General features: G+C 48.9%; 1 protein-coding gene across 1 annotated transcript in view; it reads left to right on the forward strand.

Annotated features, from left to right (window-relative positions):
* Positions 1-475: 475 nt before the first annotated feature.
* Positions 476-16,374, forward strand: part of AEBP1 (AE binding protein 1) — a 43,938-nt gene continuing 28,039 nt past the window's right edge. Inside the window, exons 1-5 of the mRNA XM_053366479.1 lie at positions 476-1,476; positions 9,160-9,561; positions 12,283-12,348; positions 12,938-13,009; positions 15,036-15,107. Of these exons, the coding sequence (XP_053222454.1) occupies positions 1,212-1,476; positions 9,160-9,561; positions 12,283-12,348; positions 12,938-13,009; positions 15,036-15,107 (877 nt within the window). The 5' untranslated portion in view covers positions 476-1,211. The remainder of the gene's footprint in view (positions 1,477-9,159; positions 9,562-12,282; positions 12,349-12,937; positions 13,010-15,035; positions 15,108-16,374) is intronic.

Below are 16,374 nucleotides of genomic sequence, written 5' to 3' on the forward strand. Positions count from 1 at the left end.
GGAAATGGGATGTTGGGGTGGGTGGGTGGAGGTGGAGAAGGGCTGGGGGTGGAGATCCGACTCGCTTTTCTTTTCAGTGGGTCAGGAGCTTCCCCGCGGCTCTTGCCAGGAGCGCTTTCACTGCCACATTTTTATTTGCGCACAAAGAGGAGACGGGACCACTCAGCCAGCTCCGCCACCCCCGCGAAGATAAGCCGCCTTACGACACCCCCTCTAACCTCCCCCCCCTCAGGAATAGCCCCTGCGCTCCCCACCCCCAACCTCCCTTGCCCAGGATCGAAAGGACTCGCTGGAGATTCGCGAGGAGCCGGAGAAACCGCGAACACGAGCTTCGCTCTTTCTTCTTCTTGGAGATCACCGAAGGGGCGGGCAGGGCAGGCGCGGAGATGAGTTTTGCCAGACGCTGAGAGGGGAGCGCAGCCGCCTGGGGAGTTCCGGGCAATTTCCGTCCTCCTCCTCCTCCTCCTCCTCCTCCTCCTCCTCCTCCAGCTCTCCCCTTTTTCTCGGTTGCTTTCTTAGGACTTGCCTTCGGACTGCCCGGGCATTGGGAGAGAGGGGAGCGGGGAAGAGGAAACTTCGTATCTGTCTGGTCTTCGCTCTCCTCGGATACTTCAAACGCCGTCGCGGAAACCGCAGGCGCTTCTGGTCTCGATTAGACGAGGGTCCTTCGCTGCCTTCGCCAGCGCTTTTTTCCTGCTGCTGAGAAAACCCCCTTCCCGGATTTGCAAGCCCCTGGGGGAGCCTCTGACGGACCCATCGCTTGTTGCAGCCAGAACGGAGTCCCTTGATTTACACCCGTCACCCCAGTTACCCCAAAGCCTCAAATCTTTTCCTTTCTCTGTCTTCCCGCGCGCCTTTTCTTCTCCCTTCCTCCCAACTTCTGAGCTCCCCTCCTTTCCAGTCCCCTCTTAAATAACAGCCCCCCTCCAGCCAGCCCTTCCCACCAGCAAAGTGACCTACTTGACCTGTCCCCCCCCATTTTAAAAAGTCATTGCCTTCAGTTGCCCTCCCTCCTTCCAGAGGAGCAATCTGTTTCCCCATATCCTCTGACGTGTCAGAAGATAGCCCCCATATAGAAGAGCCCCTCCAGCAAACTCCATCCCACCTCAAACCCCACCTCCAGCTCCTGCCACAGGTGAGAAGAGAAACCTGAGGATTCCCCTACACCTTCCCAATACACCTCCCCTCGCCCTAAGACACCACCTGCAAGGATGGGAGCTATTTGCCCACTGGCACTGGCACTTTGCCTTCTTGTGGGGTTTCTGTGCCCCTTCAACCCTGCCCAGGTGGAGGCGCAGTCGGTGTTGACCGACCATGAAATTGAGGAGTTCTTGAAAGGCTTCCTGGGAGAGGTTGAGGAGGAAGACACAGAAGGTCGGGAGGCTGAGAAAGTGGCCTTGGGTGAGGAGCTTCCTGAAAACCAAGGAAGGCTGGACCCTGCAGAAAGGGGCAAAGCCCCCACAGAACTGGAAGAAGGTGAGAGTGATCATCTGTTGTGGGACGGGTGGGTTCCCCAGGCAAGAGCCGTAGCTCAGAGGAAGGACGTGTTCTCTTCCATTCAGAAGGCCCCAGGTTTGCTCCTGAGCATCTCAAGTTAAAAGAATTTCAGGTGGCAGGTGACGGGAAAGAGATTCTGCTTGAGACCCCAGAAAGCTGCTGGGAGGGGCTGTGGATCAATGGTAGAGCATCTGCTTGCCTGCAGAAAGTGCCAGGTTCATTCTCCAGCATCTCTAGGTAGGACTGGGAGAGGACACCCCCCCCCCAGCCTAAAAACACTGGAGACCTGCTGCCAGTCAATGTCTTCTTCTTAGCCGAGTAAGATTGTCTGCCATGAACATGGTTTTAACAGTGAGTCTGTAAAGATGTTGAAGCATCACTGGTGCTCTTTGCTTCTTCCAGTGTAGAGAACTGAGCAAGAGGGACCATTGGTCTGACTTGGTATGAGGCAGCTTTGTATAGCCATTACAATGTGCTTCTAGGAAATGGTGCAGTAGTTTCAGACTCAGGACTTAACAGTTTGACAGGGGATGCTGTATTTAGAAAGCAATGTGTCTTACTTCAGTTACATGTGCTAGGCCATCTCTGCCTACCTTTCTTGTGTGCCTACTCTGTGTAGGGATGCGGATGGCACTGTGGTCTAAACCACAGAGCCTAGGACTTGCCAATCAGAAGGTCGGTGGTTCGAATCCCCACAACAGGGTGAGCTCCCGTCCCAGCCCGGAGTACCACTCCGGCGGGAAGGTACACGGCGTTTCTGTGTGCTGCTCTCGTTCACCAGAAGTGGCTTAGTCATGCTGGCCACATGACCTAGAAGCTGTCTGCAGAGAAAAGCCGGCTCCCTTGGCCTGCAAAGCGAGATGAGCGCCGCAACCCCAGAGTCGTCTGGACTGGACTTAATGGTCAGGGGTCTCTTTACCTTTACTCTGTGTACATCAAGTGCTTGGAGGGGGAAAGAGCTCACTTGCTGGGCGAGAACATTGAACATTGGTTTATCTAGCTCAGTATTGTCCACACACTGACTGGAAGAGGTTCTCTGGGGTTTCAGAATGGGAACATTTGAAGCCCTGCCTGGAGATGCCAGGAATTGAACTTGGGGCTTTCTGCATGCAAAGCAGATGCTCTAAAACTGAGCATCGGCCCTTCCTTTCTTTCAGGAATTGTGATGTGTGGTTCACCCGCAGTGAAGCAGACTAGCTTTGTTGGTCTGCTGCAGCAGAAACAACAAGGAGTTTTGTGGCATCTTCAAGGCTTAACAGAATAATTTGTAGTAAATGGTTCCACCAGTAAAAATCTACTTCATCAGTGTTAATTATTATTATTATTATTATTATTATTATTATTATTATTATTATTATTTGAAGCATGTGGTGGGGCATACTTCTAAGGATCCCAGACACAAACCCAAAGTGAACATACACACCAGTTTGAAAGAAAATCTGCAGTATTAAAGTTACCCATATTATCTGTAAGCCTTGAGATAAATTTTTAAATATTTGGAAACTAGCACTGCAGTGGGAGGAAGGGAGGATTTTCTCCCCATTTGTCATTATTGTTATTGCCTGCTATTTGTGCAAAGGCTTTTGACCAAGGATGTGTGCATGTGTTTATCAGTTCCTCAACACTCAGGATAACTTAACCGTTTTAATAATGATTCCCAGCAGGGGGCAGAAAGGTCCACGTGTATAACCTTGTAGGTCTGTCATTTTTTTATCTAGGATTGTGCAGTATTCTGGATTTAATGAAGGAGAGGGGATGGGGTAAGCTGAGAAAGGTACACTTGTTTCCTGGCCTGTGCCTGTTTTTTTAAAAAACATTTAGTAAAATATTATCATTAATTTCCTTCCTGGAAATTCAAAGCAGCAAGCATAGGTTTAGCAGGGAATATACCCAGACAATAACCAGAGTTAGATTAACTTAGTTTTAGAAAGTTGCTACATCATGTGTCTTCAGATGATGTCCTGTGATTCTATGAGAGGAAATAGTATGGGTTGTATTAAAGGTAAAGGGACTCCTGACCATTAGGTCCAGTCGTGACCGACTCTGGGGTTGCAGCGCTCACCTCGCTTTATTGGCCGAGGGAGCTGGCGTACAGCTTCCGGGTCATGTGGCCAGCATGACTAAGCCGCTTCTGGTGAACCAGAGCAGCGTATGGAAATGCCGTTTACCTTCCCGCCGGAGTGGTACCTATTTATCTACTTGCACTTTGACGTGCTTTTGAACTGCTAGGTTGGCAGGAATGGGTTGTTTTAGTGAGGAATAGATATGCAAGAATTGCCCCCAAGCAGCAAAGATGAACTGCATCCCAAAGCAGCTTTCCTGTATGTAGTTGATGTTTGCCAGGTGCAGATTTGCACCTGCACGGCATGGTTTATCTGATCCTTATTGAAAGCGCTTCCTGTGTTCTTTGGCGCCAGCGGTTGCTCATGCTTTGTTGTGCGCAGCCAGAGCGGGAGCAGAGCCCCCAGGTCGGCAGAAGGATGAAAGAATTTAAATTCAAGTCAGCTAATCCCCAAACATTAATGACTATCAAGGGGTTCTGCTCATGGTTTACATGTGTTGAGCTGCAGGAAACTCTCACCTGACAGCTAGCTTGAGAGAATATCAGGAGAAACTGTCCCTAGCAGTGATGAGAGACTATATTACATGCATAGTCCACCTTTCCTGCAAGAAAAATCAAGACAGTGCATGTCATTTTCCACTCCCCATTTTATCCTATCAACAACCCAGCTCAATATTGTTTTTCTGCCTGTAGTGAAGGTCAAGATGGGGTCCCCTCCATTCCATGTTCCCAAGCCATGGAGAATTGAACCTTATTTCAATGCTGGCACCTGAGGCCGGCAGGTTAGTTGTAGTGATGCAGAACAGGCCATGTGGCACACACAGGTGTTGCAACCTGCCCTGCACCCCCCCAATGGGGGTACGGCTGGGGGGCTCAAAAGGAATGGCTGAGGGTCTTCCACCACTGTCTGCCTGCATCTGCTGCCTAAGGTTGTTGCCTCACTCTGGCTAATGACAAGGCTCTCCCTTCCTGAGTTAAGTGAAGCTGAGAGATAGCGACTCAGTGGAGATTTCAACTTGGGCCTTCCAAATCTTACTCTGACAGTTTAACCACTATGCCACACTACACTCACTAACAGATTTCTAGGCTGCTTCGCCAGGCTTCTGTGCCCAGCTTTCCCGGGCGTCTCACAGACCCGGGAAAGCTACGCAGAGAAAATTCCCTGCAAGAGATAATACCTTCCGACATTTCTGCGATGGAAATAGGGACGTCAATTAGGGATGTCCCAAGGAAAAGTGGGACATTCTGGGATCAAATCAGAAACCGAGGCAGCTTCTATAAATCCGGGACTGTCCCTGGAAAATAGGGACACTTGGAGGAGCTGAGAGATGCTTGTTGTCTTATCAATGTGTTCTGGCAACAGAACTGGCACTTGTGCCATACATCTGATATGACAAATGTACATATTTGTCATGCCATTTACACAGAGATAATATGGACGTGCCACATGTTTCTAACATAGACCTCTAAAACAACTCCACAAGCCACCATCCAAGACCAGGCCCATTCTCCCAGGCCCTGAAAATGGAGACTTTCAGATATGTTCCTGTGACAGCTACATTCGTAGTTCCTTCTTTTCTTGCCCAAATACTGTTGTATTTGTGTTTTTGTCCACCCCTCTAACATTGGTCTTAAGGCACCATCGTCTACCAGTCATGCCTCTTGCTTTTCAGGAGCCAATGACCTAGCCTAGGAATCGACGTTTGGAATTACACAACCAGAATCATGCAGGTTGGCATCTGTGTGAGGAACAGGGGACATTTGTGCATGCAGCTGGGATTTTTCCCTGCATGGTGTCACACCTGACAATTAGTCTGTCTGAATGCAGACACTTGTACAGGCTGCTTCAAAAAAATAAGCCCCCCCCCCAATGCTCTTCTGCGTTCCATTCAGATTTCTATTCTCCAGTCACTGGAAATGTGGTTTGGCTCCCAGCACAACCTCCAACAAGATATCCTTGCTTTGCGGCTTGGCTGCAGGAGGAAAACTTTCAAGAGCTGTGACTCCATCTCGTCTTCTGTTCACGTGTGGATTTAGTACAGCTACAGGGATGGTACTTCTCTCCTGGCAGGAAGAGAGGTTGTGAATGACTGTTGCTTGATAGGGTTGCTGTATAGGTGACATAGCAAAAAAAAAAGGGAATAATGTAGGAGTTGCCACTGGGAATCACAGATAAGCTAGAGGCCAGCTAGTGCTTCTTACTCAAAAAGTCTTTTTAAAAAAATGAAAATGAAAGTTGAACCTGTAGTTAAGCTATAAAGGGAAAATATAAAAGAGGCAAATTGGCATGCGGTCCTCACATGCTTTGACATGTTTTTCAGCTGGAAATCAGTACAAAATGAAGGGAAGGCAAGCCAGGGGCTACAGCTGGGTAAAGAGAGGCATCTGCATTTTACTGGGGGTGGGGAGGCAATAAGCCTCCATTCTCTGTAAACTAGTTTGCTTGTAAGCCACAACCACACCATAAAGTACTATTATGCTGTGTTTCTACCCAAGGAATCCTGGTAACTGTAGTTTGTTAAGGCTGCTGAGAGTTAGGTTAGCAGTCCCCTATTCCCCTCACAGAGGTGCAGTTCCAAGGAAGAATGGTTTGTTAAACCACTCTGGGAATTGTAGCTCTGTGAGGGGAAGGGGGTCTCTGAATATCTCTCTGCTCCCTTCACAAACAACGGCTCCTACAATTCTTTGGATGAAGCTGTTAAAGAGTGTTTTAAATGTATGGGTGAGGACACTATCCTGCTGTCACTGTGGGAGCAACTTCTGGTCCAGGTAAATTCTATAGGTGACGGGGGGGGGGGGGCGCCATCTTGCATTTCGCCTCAGGCAGCAAAATGCCCAGCTCTGGCAAACAGAGAGAATGAAGGGAAGCTTGGCATTCTGTTTTGCTGTGGTGGAAGCGAGTTGTGGTGAACGAGAAAGGAGGTCATTGCTCCCTCTTTCCAGTGAGGCCGCTGACCGCTGCTTGCAGAGGAAGCTGAGGGCAGGCAGTGCAGGAATTCGTGCCTCTCTTCCCCACATGTGGGTGGGAGAAAAGGCCTGGCCCTAGAGAGCCCAAGCAGTTTGCTGCTCTCCCCGGAGCAAAAGACAGTCCCTGTGGTAGCACAGAAGGAATTCCACTCCTGGCTGGGTTGGTTTGCAGCTCACTGCCCAGAGGGTACAAGTACCACAGGCTGTGTGCTCAGCCCCACAGACCAAGGAATTGCTGGTGCTCAGAACTTTGGAATGAGGCTGCGGCTGTCTGTGGGGCTGTGAAGTGACATAGCCCTTACTCACTGGCCTTCCTTTAGAGACGGGGCCTCTGACTCACAGAAGAAAGCCCCATAAGCACGAACTTCATGTGTCAGGGGAAAGAGGCTGGAAAGAAAGATTTCAGAAAAATCAGTGTGCAGTCCCGGCTATGATGGCTATGTTCTGTCTCCATCATCAGAGGGATTATGTCTTTGAATATTAGTTGCTGGGAAGTGTGGTCTCACACAGGTCCTGCTTATGGGGTTCCCATAGGTCTCTGGTTGGCTACTAAGAGAGCAGGATTCTGGGTTTGATGGGCTTAGGGCCTGAATCCAGCAGAGCATTTCTTTTATGTCCTTATTTCTCCATGAATCCTGGATATTGTTTGTTTGGGGCTGGTCTGGTTAAGCTGTTCTCAGTGGGGCCTCCTCCCTGATTCCCCACACACTCGCACCCCATTCATTCTCCACACACTCACCCCCTCTGGTCTGTCTTTGCCCATGTGACTCCCTGTGCTGGTCCCGTGGTGTCAGATGCTGATGTGGTTGCTCGAGAGCAAACAGGCAAGACTCCGACCTGTCTTTTCCAGGCTTTATTCTTAGTGCAAACTTTACAGTGAAGAGCGTCGCAAGTTCATGTCTGGCTCAATCGCTAGCAGAATCTGGGAGTGGTGGGTCTTTGTACCTCCCCCAGCATAACAGTCGCGTGACCACCAACCTTCTTCGCCCCTCTCTGCACCGAAACCTACTACGCAGAATGGGCGCTGGCAAAGGGGTAGTTCCCTCCTGTCCTGTTTGCTCAGGCTCAGTGTTGAGGCTCTCCCTAGCATCCCCTGGTTCCACCACCTCCTCTCCACTGGAGGTGGGTCTTTCCTCCTCACCGGAGGAGGAACTGCTTTGCAAGATTTTCGGAGGTTCCCTGTAACACACCTGCCCTTCCACCTCTCGCCTCTGAGCTGATGGCAGTTCCCTGACACGTGGGTTACCCGAGAGGCAAGGTCCAAGTCTGGTCCGTGATCAAAGGTGCAACATGGAGGAAGTCCGTAGTAGCTGAAGCTGGGTGCAGAGCAGGGAGTCGGGTGAAGTCAGGAACAGGCTTGCAAGCAGGGAGCCAGGGCGGGTCAGGAGCTCAGGCAGGAAAGCAGGACAGGGTTCAGGCAGGAACTAGCAACCAACAATGTTGCTCACGCAACTTGGGACTGGGGCTGCCTGGCTTTTATCTGCCCCGAGGCATAAGGTGGCCCCGATTCTCTGGTGACTCGCCTCTCCTGGCCTGGAGGTGAGCACTCCTTCCTCCTGCGGGAACTTAGTTCCCTCCGCCTCTCTGCCCTGAGCCTCTGCAGCTCAGGAGAGGCTGGAGGGTTACCGGACCCAGAGGCAACCTCAGCTTCCCCTGACAGGGCTGAGAGTGGAGCACCTGCAGGCAATGGGTCCTCCATCACCTTAGGAGCCAGAGCAGACTCAGCTGATGCCTGCACCTCAGGATCCAGCACAGGTGAAGACCCTTCAGGCTCATGCCCCAGCCCCGGCTCAGCTGGTTCTGGAGGCGAGGAATCCTGTGCAGGCTGGGATCCCTCAGGTTCAGCATCTGAGTCCAAATCCCAGGCCATCACACTCCCTCTGGGTTTGCGCCATCTCCCAAAGGATGTGTCCAACATGACTGTGGGGGAGACTGCAGCTTCTCCATGAACCTTTTGTTACTCAAAAGCAGCACTGCGCAGAGAACATCACAACACTCTATTTTTATTTAATTTTTTAAAAACTCCGTTTATTTGGTTTTTCAGATTAAAATATTACAGTCACATATCCAACATACATTATCTCTCAGTATGTTTCCGAGCACAATTCAAAGTGTTGGTGCTGACCTTTAAAGCCCTAAATGGCCTCAGCCCAGTATACCTGAAGTATACCTCCATGATTCAGCCCAGACACTGAGGTCCAGCACCGAGGGCCTTCTGATGGTTTCCTCCCTGTGAGAAGCGATGTTACAGGAAACCAGGCAGAGGGCCTTCTCGGTAGTGGCGCCCGCCCTGTGGAATGCCCTCCCATAAGATGTCAAGGAAATAAGCAATTATCTGACTTTTAGAAGACATCTGAAGGCAACCTTATTTAGGGAAGTTTTTAATGTTTGAAGTTCTATTATGTTTTTAATATACTGTTGGGAGCTGCCCAGAGTGGCTGGGGAAACCCAGCCAGATGGGCGGGGTACAAATAAATAAAATTATTATTATTATTATTATTATTATTATTATTATTATTATTATTACTGCAAACTGCTGTGGAATTGGAGAGAACTGAAGTTAAGATTGGAAAAAATGAGAAACCGAGAAAAACAGAAATTGACAAGGACTGACCATCTGTCTTTTCCTGCAGTAACACAGGAGCCAGTGAGACAGAAGCCCAAGAAAGGGAAAAAGGAGAAAGCGCCCAAACCAACCAAGAAGCCTAAAGAGAGGTCTCCCAAGGGTCCTAAGAAGGAGAAGCCCCCCAAGCCCACCAAAAGGCCAAAGGAGAAGCGTCCAAAGGCAACCAAGAAACCTAAGGAGAAATCTCCCAAAGCCACCAAGAAGCCATCAGGGGGGAAGAGAACAGAGAAGCCTTCTCCTCCTGTCCAACCATATGAGGAAGAGGAGAGGTACCACTTCCCAGAAAGGCCATTGAGCCCACCACCAGCCAGGGAGGAAGATGGCTATGGAGTGCCCGATTCATCCCGATTTCACTCTCCCTATGGGAGGGAAGATGAACATTCACGAGTGAATGAAGAAGGCGGGGAATGTAAGTTCCTGTTTCTTTCTCCCATTAGCCATATTGCATGGGCAAGGGACCTTTCTTCTTCTTCAGGGAAGTCTTTTTTATTGCATTTCTTGATCATTCCTTCTTCAGAAACTCTTGATTAAAGCAAATAAACCCTGAAATTTTCCCAGAACATGCTTTGAACAATGGCGTGTAAAGCCCATTCCACTATTCATAGACCCAGGGTTTCCAGGGCAGACAACAAAAGAAAGGTGCAAGGAACCTTTTTTGAGCCTGAGGCAGAGGCAGAGCAACATGCTCCGATACCCAGAGCAGTGCTCATCCCAGAGGGCGTGGAATGCTGCCTGCGGGGGGTGTGGTGTGCCTCCCGGGGGTGTGCAGCGAGCGGCGCATGCCCTGGGAGGTGCCGCCAATTGGGGATCAGCATTTTGTCACACACACACCTTTGGAATGGCACCCAGGGCGGCCGCCTCGTAATGCCCCTGGCCTGAGGACAGCAACATTCCCTTCTGGGCAGCCTTCCCAGGCCGTGACAGGGATCTCTGTGAAGGGGAGCATCTGGTTTGTGCACACACACATACAGAGAAAGAGAGATTGTGTGCACGGGGCAATGGCCCTCCCTGCCCCCAACACGCTACGCTACTGCATAAGTATTGTGGTATTTATAGTCCAAAGTACGTGTTTCCCTATATAGGAGTAATGATGATATATTTTGAGGTCTATGGGGCAAGGGATAGAGAGGAAGTGTAGCTATTTGGTAGGTCCATCTGGTATGCATGTGTAATGCATGCGCCAGTGAGGTCATAGAATGAAGAGGGAGGGAAGGGAGAAGCACAGGATTCTAGGAAAGAGACAGTTTATCAGAAATGGGCTGCTGTCCGATAGTGGGGAAGGAAGCCGAGGAAAAGGAACTGAGGAGGAAGATGCTAAAGAGATACCCAAGGGACAAGGGGGAAAACTGGAGGAGGGAGATGGCGTGCCATATGGATTTTTGTAATATTCTAAATTATATTTGTACCGGTTTAATACTGTTAGATATTATGCTCCAAGAGAGCCACACAGGTGGACCTGCAAACCACTGCCATTTAAAATTCCCATAATGCCTTAGAGCAACACTATGCCAGGGGCATTGTGGGAAGCTAAAATGGTGGCAGCACCCAGACCCCAGCTAACTGGAGTGCCATAAAAGGGTTATTTTAAATGGGACTGAAGATATTAGGCACCAGCAAACGAAATGTGAGCATGGTTAATGAAACTGATAAACTTTTTATAACAGGGGCCCAGCTACACGTTAATACAGAAACTTATTCTCCTCTTAGTAACTGTAGCTCTCGGGAAACAAAAATGGGCAACAAACTGCAGACCCCATAATTCTTTGGGGCAAGCCGTTGCTACTAAACTGGTCTACAATCAATCAGAAATGGGGAGCTTGTTCTCCCCCCCCCCAATGTATTTGAACTCTAGCTTCCATCTTCCATGACCATTGGCCATGTTTTCTGGGGTTGGTGGGAGCTGGAATCAAACCGCATCTTGAGGTCCACCTGCTCCTCCCTGCCCTGCGGACTGCCCCAGCATTATAGAATTGAAGTATAGATATGTCAGGCACTGAATGCTATCCAATTCATGACAGGCAGCTGACACTCTTGTAGCACAAAGAGCAACACATTTAAGGGGAGTTGGTGATTATTTACTCACTGTTATAATTTGTTAATTGGCCAGTTTTGGTTTTAGTCAATAGGATAGAGGGGTGTTGTTCATATTTATTAGATTTGGGAGCAGTTGACAAGCAGCCCCTCCTCATCCGTAGGAACATGGGAAACTGTTAAACTGAATCAGACCATTGGTCCAGTGTCCTACACTGACTGGCTCTCCAGGGTTTTAGGCAGAAGTCTTATATGGAGATGCTGTGGATTGGACCTGGGACCTTCTGCGTGCAAAGCAGATGCTCTTAACACTCAGCTATGGCATCTCCCCTTCCATAGATCAGATCAGTGCATATGTTTTTACAGGGAGCATGGCCAAGTGATGCTTTTCCTCTTCCCTTTCAGATGACGTCATGTTTACTGGTCTGCCAGAGAATCTGCTAACCGTCACAGATTAACTTCACTCTCTCTAAACGCTTCTTGCTACCCCTCTTCCTTTCCCTCTCCCCGCTTTCTGTATAACTCCTTCATAAGCAAGTCCAACTTAAATCACACTGACTCTATTTCTCCACCCCTCCCTAAGGATCTTCACCATCGTTTTCAGCTCCTAAAATAATACACTGCTGCTCTCACTCCAGCCTTGGTCTGTCAGGTAGTGACGGGGGGCTTGTCCCGTGTCTAGAAAACAGTTTTCCGCTTGACTCTCACTGTCTAGGCATGGGTCTGAGTGGTTTTCCCTTTTGCTGCTTTCCCAGAGTAATCCCTCTCTTTAGTCTTAAATTGGAGCAATTGTCAATCTACAGGAAAACTGAATTGCTGGGTGGATAAGCCCTGGCTTTCTGCATGCACTGAGGACTACAAATTTTTCTCCTAGAGGAGAAAATGCCCTTAGAGGAGTCGTGGGCATCCACAGCCATATTTACTTTGGCCCTAAGACTTTTGCCTGGAACTACGGACTGAAACAAAATATGTCTGTCTGTCTGTCTGTCTGTCTTTGTTTTGTTCAGTCAGTTTTTCTGCCTTCCCTATTTCCCAGTTGTTGTGTCTTTGCTTCCTCATAATCTCTGACCTAGCTCTTTTATTTCATTTTATTCCCCAGCTCTTTTCCCACATGAGCCAACAGAACCACGGTGGGATGAGAAACAGGATCCAACCAGGCATCACAGTAAGAGCAAGTCAGCATGCGGGACATCGGGAGAGAGGGTGCTTGTGGGACTATGGGGCAGAGGAACGTCCAAGCTGGGGAAGGAGGAGCACTGATTACTGGAGCATGTGGGCACAGATCAGGAATGAACAAGGGTAGGTCCACTGGGGAGGAGAGGCATTGGACCAGGGTTTATCACCAGTGGGACAAGGAAGCTTGAATGTGTAAGCACCTCATAGATAAACTAGGGAATCCTTTAAAAAAAGGATTAGACAAAATCATGGAGGACAAGGTGACTATGCTTTTCCTCCCCTGCCAAAGACATCCCGTCTCTAAATACCTGTTGCTTGGAATCGCAGGTGAGCAGACTGCTGTTGTGCTCATGCCCAGCTTTCAGGCTTCCCATAGGCACCTGACTGGCCACTGTGAAAACAGGATTCTGGAATAGACGGGCCAATGGTCTGATCCAGCCGGCTTCTCCTATATCCCTATGTTCTTAATGTAGAAGCCGAATGTGAGCAGCTTAGTTCTGTCCACACAGAGCAGGAACAGAACTCTTTGAGGGCCTTACTCTTGTCCTTGTTAATTTTACTCATCTGATTTCTTCCAGCTGACTTCTATGAACCCCCAACTGACCCACAAGAGCCTGGAAGAGATCATTGGAGCCACGAGAGCCGGCCAGGTGAGTCAATGCCCAATGTCCAGGGTGGACTGTTTGCCCAGATCTGCTAGCCTTAAATGGCAGCACAGTCTAGGCGGCTCCTAATATTGGCCAGCCCTTTCCTACTCTAAATTTTCCAACTGGTGGGAATGCAATCACTGTGTGCTAGCATCTGAGGACCAAGCCAGCATGTTGCTAGCTTTAAAGGATTTTAAAATAATTCTGTGCCCAGTCCAGCAGCGCACACTAAACTCACTGTAACTCAATACAAGAAGCAGAAATTCATTTTACTGTTCTGTGGCTGCCAACACTGAGCCATAAGCAGGCATGGAGGGAGAGCCAAGAGTCACGAGCCAGTGCTGATTTTTATTGTCAGGCCATGTTCCAGCTTCTCCTTGAAGCTTTGTAGCAGGGCTGAGGAGAGCCTATGGCCATCCAGATGTTGTGGCACCACACCTCCCACCATCCTTGACCCTGCTGGCTGGGGCTGATGGGAGTTGGAGATGAACAACGTCTAGAGGACCACAATCCTTCCAAGTCAGAAGGAACCAAGGGCCAGCCTGTTCCCAGAGCCTAGGAACCTTCAACTGACCAGGGGATGCTCCAGCCAGTGGCGGAGTAAGCTGACCAGGTGCCTGGGGTGGCGCACGTGCCCTGCGCCCAAGGGTAGGGCCAGCCACCCACACGGCAGGGTGAGCCGGGACAGGACGCTCTGCTGGGCCTCTGAGGAGTCTGCCTGCCTCCTCGCACTCAGCAGCCCTACAACTGAGGGGGAGGTGGCGGGCAGACCATTTGGGGCAACGTGGAGCCTGTGGGTGCCCAAGCCACCGCGTCACTCACAGGAGAGATGCGTGGCTTGGGCATGCTGCAGGCCCTGTGGTGAGTGCCGCCCACCATTTTGTCACCCCCTCAGTGGTGACACCTGGGTCAGACCGCCCCTTCTGCCCCCTCTTCCTCCACCCCTGGCTCCAGCCTTGAAAAATAGAATTGGAAGAGAGATGGGAGAAGAGTCTGCTCTGTCTTTTTCACGAGAATCCTTTGGATGTTTGAAGAGAGCTACCTTGTTCCCCTGACTTAGTCTGCTCTTCTCCAGGCTAAACATGCCCATCTCTTTCAGACATCCCTCAGACTTGTGTTCCTGTAATCCATGACTCACTGGCATGCAGAACTGCAGGTTCCTAGCTTGCTCACCATAAGAAGCACAGGCAGAAATCTGGGATGCTTAGAAGGGGGTAGCAGTCTTTCTTGGGCTGCAACACTACAGGGCTGTCTTTTTTATATACATAAATTTCTATTAGTTTTTTAACATACCATTTTCAACAGTAATTAAACATACTTTTACATCTTATAGAATTTTTTGACTTCCATCAGTCCTGTCTGAAAATTTTCCAATCTAATCTCTTAGTATACATTTCTTACTTTCCCTATTACATTTAAATCTCATAACTGATATCTCTTTTTTTTCCTACTTTGTAACGTTTCATATATTTCTCCTTTCAAAACTGCTTGTAGTCCTACTAGCGTAATTTGTTGATTACAATTGCTCTTCAGATAGTTCATGTACTTCTTCCAATCTTCTGTAAATCTCTGGTCCCACAGGTTTCGAATCCTTCCTGTAATTTTATCCAATTCTGCATAGTCCATTAATTTTGTCTGCCATTTTTCTTTCGTTGGAATTTCTTCTTGCTTCCATTTCTGGGCTAACAATACTCTTGCCACTGTTGTTGCATATAAAAACAATTTAACATCCTGCCTATTAATGTCCTGACCTGTAATACCAAGTAAAAATGCTTCTGGTTTTTAAAAAAATGTATATTTCAACATCTTTTTCATCTCATTATATATCATTTCCCAGAAGTTCTTTACTTTCTTACATTCCCACCACATATGGTAAAATGTTCACTACAGGGCTGTCTTGGCTCTTGAGTACAGGTGCGAAGTGACTCAGACCCATTTAATCAAAGCAGCCCTTTCTCTTAAAAACCCTTATGTCCTAGAGAGGTCCTAGAACCATGAAGTGACTGTGCTTCTTCTCCTCTTTATCTAGAGACCCCTGGAAAGGTTGAGCCGCCCACGCTGGATTACAACGAGCAGATAGAGCGGGAAGACTACGAGGACTGTACGGTGCTGTTGCTGCTGACTTGCCCTACCTGCATTTAGTAACCCTTCCTCTCCTTTGCGGGTGGGGCATCCTGTTGTTGTGGGTGGGTAAGCAGCGAGAGGGATGCGGGTGGCGCTGTGGTCTAAACCACTGAGCCTCTTGGGCTTGCCGATCGGAAGGTCGGTGGTTCAAATCCCCACGATGCGGTGAGCTCCCATTACTCTGTCCCAGCTCCTGCCAACCTAGCAGTTCGAAAGCATGCCAGGAGATAAATAGGCAGGAAGATAAACAGCATTTCCATGTGCTCTGGTTTCCGTCATGTTGTTCCATTGCGCCAGAAGCGGTTTAGTCATGCTGGCCACATGACCTGGAAAGCTGTCTGTGGACAAACGTCGGCCTGAAAAGCGAGATGAGCACTGCAACCCCATAGTCGCCTTTGACTGGACTGAACTGTCCAGGGGTCCTTTATCTTTTTTACCTTTTTAAGCAGTGAGGAACCATAATTCCGGGACAGCCAATTCTTTGCTTCCCCATTTCTATGGCTGTGAAATGGTCTAATCCTGCGTTTTCTGCTTGTCCTTTGAGGTGGGGGATTTCTCCTCTGCAAAACTCAGGGGGGAATGCCAATAGTAACACTTTGAACTTGCCCTGGTAGCAAATGGACAACCAATGCAAGTCTCTGAGCAAAGGTTCTCACTCCTATCAGCAGCTGTGCTACAGAATTCTGTACCAACTACAGATTTGGGATCGAGCACAAAGGGAGGCCCTCATACAGTGCATTGCAGTAATCCAATCTTGAAACCACTAGTTCTTGAACTCCTTTGGTCATTTGCACCGAGAGAGCTTCATTTATTGCGCTTTCACAGCCTGCAGCACACACACCTGGGTTCAGGTGCCCAACACATGGCCCATTTCCTGCTCTCCGTCTGCACTTCAGAAGAGGAAGACTGGCTAGACATTTAGTCTGCATGACCACATTTCCACTGTCAGAAGAAAAGGAAGTTTTGCATTCTTTTCTTTTTAACCGAAAGGCTTTTCCCATTCAGATTTCGTGCTTCTAGTTTGGCTCTTAAGCTTGGAAATATTCCATGGAGATAGACCCTTCACCCTGGATGCCCAATGAGATTATAATTTCCTTAAACGTTGGATTGGGAAAGGGGCAGATGGGAAACCAAAAAACGTGGACAGGGTGGGGGGAGTGGAATGGCATGTCTAGAATCCTCTACAAAAGCACTTCCACAGGGCAATATTTTGTTGCAGCACTCCCCTTTGTTGAATGATTTAT

Source organism: Podarcis raffonei, chromosome 15 (genome assembly GCF_027172205.1).
Source record: "Podarcis raffonei isolate rPodRaf1 chromosome 15, rPodRaf1.pri, whole genome shotgun sequence".
Classification (NCBI taxonomy): domain Eukaryota; kingdom Metazoa; phylum Chordata; class Lepidosauria; order Squamata; family Lacertidae; genus Podarcis; species Podarcis raffonei.